Raw genomic sequence first — 6,551 nt, forward strand, 5'->3', positions numbered from 1 at the left:
AAAGGAAATAAAATTAACTATGACGTTTCGATCCCAACACCAAGAAAATGAATTCCTGCAGTCGTGAAAGTTTTAAGTCTTAAAATTGTATTTCTTACACTTGGCCAAAATAATGGGGTGGAGGGTATCGCGTGATTTCAAGAGGAGATTGTATATACACACCACCACACCTGGCTAAAGCAATTAACCACTCAATTAATTAAGGTGCTAAGTGGAGGCACGTGGCTGGGCTAAACCATTTAAATACTCACGCGCCACCCGCTAAAGCAATTAACCACTCAGTTAATTAAGGTACTAAGTGGAGGCACGTGGCTGGGCTAAACAATTTAAATACTGACACGTGACACCCGCTAGGCACTTTGAACACAGCACGTGGCTGGGCTAAGACATTTAAATACTGACACGTTACACCCCCACACGCACAGCAGCGGTGGTGGTGGTGACGGTGGTGGTGGAATCTGCTCCTCCGCTTCTCAGTTGACGAAATTTTTTTTTATCTGCCGTTGTAGCGATGGAGAATGTAAAATCTCCGCTGGAAGTGAGTAGATAACCCCCCCCTCTCTCTCGTTCAGCGCTCCCCCATCTCTCCCCATCTCTCTCTCCCCCTACCCCGACCCTCTCCCCCATCCACCTCCCGTACCGCGCGTCCTTCATTTCCGCAGTTTTGACTTCAGCAGCCAAAGTGCGTCTCTGTGTTGTCTCTCTCTCTGTGTCTCTGTGTTGTTGCTGTGTCTCTCTCTATCTGTGTCGTTGCTGTGTCTCTCTCTGTGTCTCTGTGCTGTGTCTCTCTCTGTGTCTCTGTGTTGTTGCTGTGTCTTTATCTGTGTCTCTGTGTTGTTGCTGTGTCTCTCTCTCTATGTGTCTCTGTGTTGTTGCTGTGTCTCTCTATCTGTGTTGTTGCTGTGTCTCTCTGTGTCTCTGTGTTGTTGCTGTGTCTCTCTATCTGTGTTGTTGCTGTGTCTCTCTCTCTCTGTGTCTCTGTGTTGTTGCTGTGTCTCTCTATCTGTGTTGTTGCTGTGTCTCTCTCTCTGTGTCTCTGTGTTGTTGCTGTGTCTCTCTCTCTCTATCTGTGTTGTTGCTGTGTCTCTCTCTCTGTGTCTCTGTGTTGTTGCTGTGTGTCTCTATCTGTGTTGTTGCTGTGTCTCTCTCTATCTGTGTTGCTGTGTCTCTCTCTGTGTCTCTGTGTTGTTGCTGTGTCTCTCTCTATCTGTGTCTCTCTCTGTGTTGTTGCTGTGTGTCTCTTTCTATTTGTGTCTCTCTCTGTGTCTCTGTGTTGTTGCTGTGTGTCTCTCTCTATCTGTGTTGTTGCTGTGTGTCTCTCTCTATCTGTGTCTCTCTCTGTGTCTCTGTGTTGTTGCTGTGTCTCTTTCTCTATCTGTGTTGTTGCTGTGTCTCTCTCTTTGTGTCTCTGTGTTGTTGCTGTGTGTCTCTCTCTATCTGTGTCTCTCTCTGTGTCTCTGTGTTGTTGCTGTGTGTCTCTCTCTATCTGTGTCTCTGTGTTATTGCTGTGTCTCTCTATCTGTGTCTCTGTGGTGTGCCTCTCTCTGTGTCTCTGTGTTGTTGCTGTGTCTCTCTATCTGTGTCTCTCTCTCTGTGTCTCTGTGTTGTTGCTGTGTGTTTCTGTGTCTCTCTCTGTGTTGTTGCTGTGTGTCTCTCTCTATCTGTGTCTCTCTCTGTGTCTCTGTGTTGTTGCTGTGTGTCTCTCTCTATCTGTGTCTCTGTGTTATTGCTGTGTCTCTCTCTATCTGTGTCTCTGTGGTGTGCCTCTCTCTGTGTCTCTGTGTTGTTGCTGTCTCTCTCTCTGTGTCTCTGTGTTGTTGCTGTGTTTCTCTCTCTCTGTGTTTCTCTCTGTGTTGTTGCTGTGTCTCTCTCTTTGTGTCTGTCTCTGTGTTCTCTCTCTGTGTCTCTGTGTTGTCTCTCTCTCTGTGTCTGTGTGTCTATGTTGTGTGTCTCTGTGTGTCTCTGTGCTAGCAGTGGTGTTGGCAATTCCAACAAGACCTACATTTCTGCTTTATTGACCTGGTCAAGGCCTATTATACCATCAGTAGGCCTGGGCTCTGGGTTGTTCTTCGTGCTTTTGGAGTACCTGACCCTCTGCTCACGATCATTAAGGACCTTCATGATAGTGAGCGGACCCGGGTAAAACTACGTGGCCGGGAGTCAGAGCCATTCCCTGTACACCTTGGGGTGCGACAGGGATGTCCTCTGGCTCCCACATGATTTAACATCTATTTTGACCACGTAGTTCGTGAAACCTTCAGTAGCTGTACCAGAGGAATTTCCATCTGGTACAGATACAATGGGAGGCTGGTCGATGCCCGGGTGCAGTCAAGGGATGGCTCCCTATTGGTCAACCACGTTATGTATGCCGACGACCTGGTAATTGGGGTTCACTCAGAGGAGGCGTTGGAGGTGCTGCTTCTGAAACTGGAGTGTGCCACTAAGAGGTGGGGCCTTACCATCAGCCCCACCAAAATGAAGCACCTGCCTGGGTATTTTGTACCATCGGGCACTCCACCCCCAAAACTCCCAATCGGTGATGGGACAGTTGTGGAGAGAGTGGAGAGTTTCCCATACCTGGGCAGTGTGCTCATGGCCGGCTCCGGTTTAACAGCAGAGGTCTCACTCCGAATCAGTCGAGCGGCATTATCTTGTCATCGGTTGCGTAACGCTGTGTGGAAGCTACATGGTCTGTCGCTCCGCATCTCTACGCTTGCGAAACATGGACCCCCCTAATGGAATATCTTCGCCGGTTAAAAACATTTAGGCTGGACTGCCTACGATCAATCCTGCGTTTAACCAGGCTGGATTGTGTGAGCAGCTCACAAATCCTCGAAAGATCTGGACAAAGTCCCATCGGTGAGCTCCTCCAGGCAGGCAAGGCTGCGTTGGCTGGGTCATGTAGCCTGCATGCCCAGCCACCGCATGCCTAAACAGCTTTTGTTCGGCCGGATTGAGGGGGCTAAACGGGCGCGGCACGGGCTAGAGAAGAGATGGAGTGATGTGGTACAGAAAGACGTGGACCTGAGTGGACTTGCCGATGACCGGTACCAGCGGTGTCAAGATCGGCCTCTGTGGAGGAGGCTCGTGAAGGACGCTGCAGGCCAGTTGGAGGCAGTCGCCCTCCAACAACAACGGAGGGCGGAGGAGCGACGCTCACAACAACGAGCGGAGCGCCGGGTGGCTAAAGCACAGCAGGTTGGCACAGTAGGGGGCACAGGTGGTGCATCAGCCAGTCATCTCAGTCAGTCAACCCGTGGCACCTGCTGGGTCTACCCCGTGACCCCCTGCCAGCGGGCGTTCGACACTTCACGTGGCCTCAGGGTGCACATGGCCTGGCACAAGCGTCGTGGTGACGTCACCGTCACTTAGTGGCGAACGGCGGTTGTTGTCTCTGTGTTATCTCTCTGTGTCTGTGGCGAGGGGTGATGCAGCGGGCCGTGAGCGGTGTGCTCCCTCTCCACGCCCCCGCGCTACGTCCTGATGACACCCAAACGGGCAGACTCATTCTTCGTTACATTTTCGGAAAAGGCAAACAGCGATGGTGCTGCTGCTGCTGATGATGATGCTGCTTGTTACTGCATGATGATGGGTGATGATGGATGCTGCTGATGATGATGCTGCTTGTTACTGCATGATGATGGGTGATGATGGTGCTGCTGCTGCTGATGATGATGCTGCTTGTTACTGCATGATGATGGGTGATGATGGTGCTGCTGCTGATGATGATGATGCTTGTTACTGCATGATGATGGGTGATGATGGTGCTGCTGCTGATGATGATGATGATGCTTGTTACTGCATGATGATGGGTGATGATGGATGCTGCTGCTGATGATGCTGCTTGTTACTGCATGATGATGGGTGATGATGGATGCTGTTGATGATGATGCTGCGTGATGATGATGATGAATAGGGGAGTGTATTGCCTAGAGCTCCTGTGTTATCTCCCGCAGCTGCAGCAGCAGCTGGAGCTGCAGCAGCAGCAGCTGGAATTCCAGCAGCAGCAGCTGGAGCTGCAGCAGCAGCAGCAGCTGAGGCGTCAGCAGGAGGAGCTGCTTTTCCAGCAGCTGGACGCGAGCCTGGAGCTGCACCTGGTGATGAGGCTTCAGCACCACGAGTGGCTGGAGCAGGCGGAGCTCCGGCAACAGCAGCAGGAGCTGCAGCAGCATCTGGAGCTGCGGCACCAGCAGGCGCTGGAGCAACAGCAGCAGGAGCTGGAGCTGCAGCAGCAGCTGCAGCAACAGCAGCCGCTGGAACTTCGGCAGCAGCAGCAGCCGCTGGAGCTGCGGCACCAGCAGCAGCTGGCGCAGCAGCAGCAGCTGGAGCTGGAGCTGCAGCAGCAGCTGGAGCTGCTGCAGCAGCAGCATCAGCTGGAGCAGCAGCAGCAGCAGCAGCGGTTTGAGTTTGAGGAGCAGCAGCTGGACCCGCACCTGGAGCTGCACCTGGTGCTGAGGCACCGGCAGCATCAGCGGCCGCAGCAGCTGGCGCTCCAGGAGCAGCAGCGGCTGGAGCAGCTGGATCTTCGGGAGCAGCAGCGGCAGCAGCGGCTGGAGCATCCGGAGTGGCAGCAAGCTCCAGCGGATGGAGCATGACCTGGAGCATGTGGAGCGGCAAGCTGCCGCTGCCGCTGCTCCTCGGTGAAGATCCAAACGACGTCAATCAGCCGACGCTGACACCGAGAGTGGTGGTGCTGGGGGAGCGGTGGTGGTGGTGGTGGTGTCAAGAAGCTGCTGTTTGCTTCTCTTGGACAGCTGCTCAGCGTGCAGCAGCACGATCACAGCCAGATGCTGAGTGAGCTCTTGAGTCGAAAGTGATTGGGGGGGGGGGGCAATAAGCCAATTGCTTGACCGCATTCATTTTTTTATTTTTCCATCCCCATAGGAGATACTCTGCGGCGACACAAGCGCCGGTGCTTTTGCCGAGATTGTTGACAAAGCACGCTGGCCTTGAACCAGTTGATGCGTGCTGCTGCATGCCTCTTCGTGCTTACCTGCAGCGTGGAAAATAAAGACGATTTCCTGTCTTCTGTCCGGGCCACTTTATCACAGTTCGTTACACAACACTCGCCTGCTAGGCCCGTCGCTCGTTCGCTCCCTCACTCGCCTCGTCCTTATCCTATTACTACACTCCTTCACGATCCTATTACTACCCTCCACGATCCTATTACTAAACTCCTTCCCGATCCTATTACTACACTCCTTCACGATCTTATTCACTACTCTCCTTCCCGATCCTATTACTACACTCCTTCCTGATCCTATTACTACCCTCCTTCATGATCCTATTCACTACTCTCCTTCCCGATCCTATTACTACTCTCCTTCACGATCCTATTACTACTCTCCTTCCCGATCCTATTACTACCCTCCTTCACGATCCTATTCACTACTCTCCTTCACGATCCTATTCACTACTCTCCTTCCCGATCCTATTCACTACTCTCCTTCCCAATCCTATTCACTACTCTCCTTCCCAATCCTATTCACTACTCTCCTTCCCTACTCTCCCCGTTTCACCCCTCCTGGCTGCCGTGTCTCGCCGTGTCTCAGCAGTCCCCGGGGGATCAAGCGTGCCGACGTACGGACCGCGCTTAACCCCCTAGCGGCCCTACCCTAGGCAGCTACGCAGGGCCACACAGGGCCACTCTCAGCCTGGCGAGCTTGGCCGGTCCGGCTTCGGCTTCTCTCGTCCTCTGTCTTCATCGACTCGACCCCCTAGCGGCCCTACCCTAGGCAGCTACGCAGGGCCACACAGGGCCACTCTCAGCCTGGCGAGCTTGGCCGGTCCGGCTTCGGCTTCTCTCGTCCTCTGTCTTCATCGACTCGACCCCTCCGGCTCGTCTTGCCCCTCTCTCTCTCGTGTGTCCCTCGCGACCCCTCCCAGGTCTCCCCGTCGATCCTCTCGTTTTGTTTATTTCCATGTTTTTTGCGTGCACCGGGATCATCCATCCCGAGAGACAAAGTGCACGGCGGCTTGCGGCTCTTGGTTTTGATTGACGTGCCATTAAATGACCCCCATTGGGCGAGGCAGTCACGCCAAAACCCGTTGGCTTCCGCTACATTTCAGTCCTTGGCCTGCAAGCAGATAGGCCGGTAATTAATTCATCTGTAACTTTAGACGGTGGTGCACGTGGGGGCACATTGTCAGAACTCCACAATTGTGCTGTAATTTAAGTCGTTGAGGGAGCGGGATTTTATCGTTATTGGGTGCTCCCAATTACAACTGTCATCTATCGTGTCACGTCCCCCGAAAATAAAATTGCGCAGTTCACACGAATGGAAGTCGGGCAGATTCATGTCGTATGAGCTCGGCAATCACAACGTTTGTGTGTTTCACATTAAATAAAATGCTGGTTATGACTCCAAATAATTGGATTTTTTTTATATGTGATGGACACTAATCCATTTGTTGCGAAACGGATGCCTTCTGATATGAGATTAAGACAACGATGTTGAAAAATTCCGGATGTAACATCTCATGAATCGTGAAGGTGAATTTTAAATCGTAAATGGTAACGTGACCGTAGACTTCGACAATCCTTTTTCTCT

General features: G+C 52.5%; 1 protein-coding gene across 1 annotated transcript; it reads left to right on the forward strand.

The window, feature by feature from the left end:
- Positions 1 to 373: 373 nt before the first annotated feature.
- On the forward strand, positions 374 to 5,023 carry LOC142910742 (uncharacterized). Its single transcript, XM_076060137.1, has 2 exons — positions 374 to 538; positions 3,957 to 5,023. The coding sequence occupies exons 1-2, from the start codon at positions 512 to 514 to the stop codon at positions 4,593 to 4,595; spliced, it is 666 nt and encodes a 221-aa protein (XP_075916252.1). The 5' UTR covers positions 374 to 511; the 3' UTR covers positions 4,596 to 5,023.
- Positions 5,024 to 6,551: the final 1,528 nt, after the last annotated feature.

Source organism: Petromyzon marinus, unplaced genomic scaffold (assembly GCF_048934315.1).
Source record: "Petromyzon marinus isolate PM22_M1 ecotype Great Lakes invasive population unplaced genomic scaffold, UKy_Petmar_22M1.pri1.0 PM_G_Scaffold_15, whole genome shotgun sequence".
NCBI lineage: Eukaryota > Metazoa > Chordata > Hyperoartia > Petromyzontiformes > Petromyzontidae > Petromyzon > Petromyzon marinus.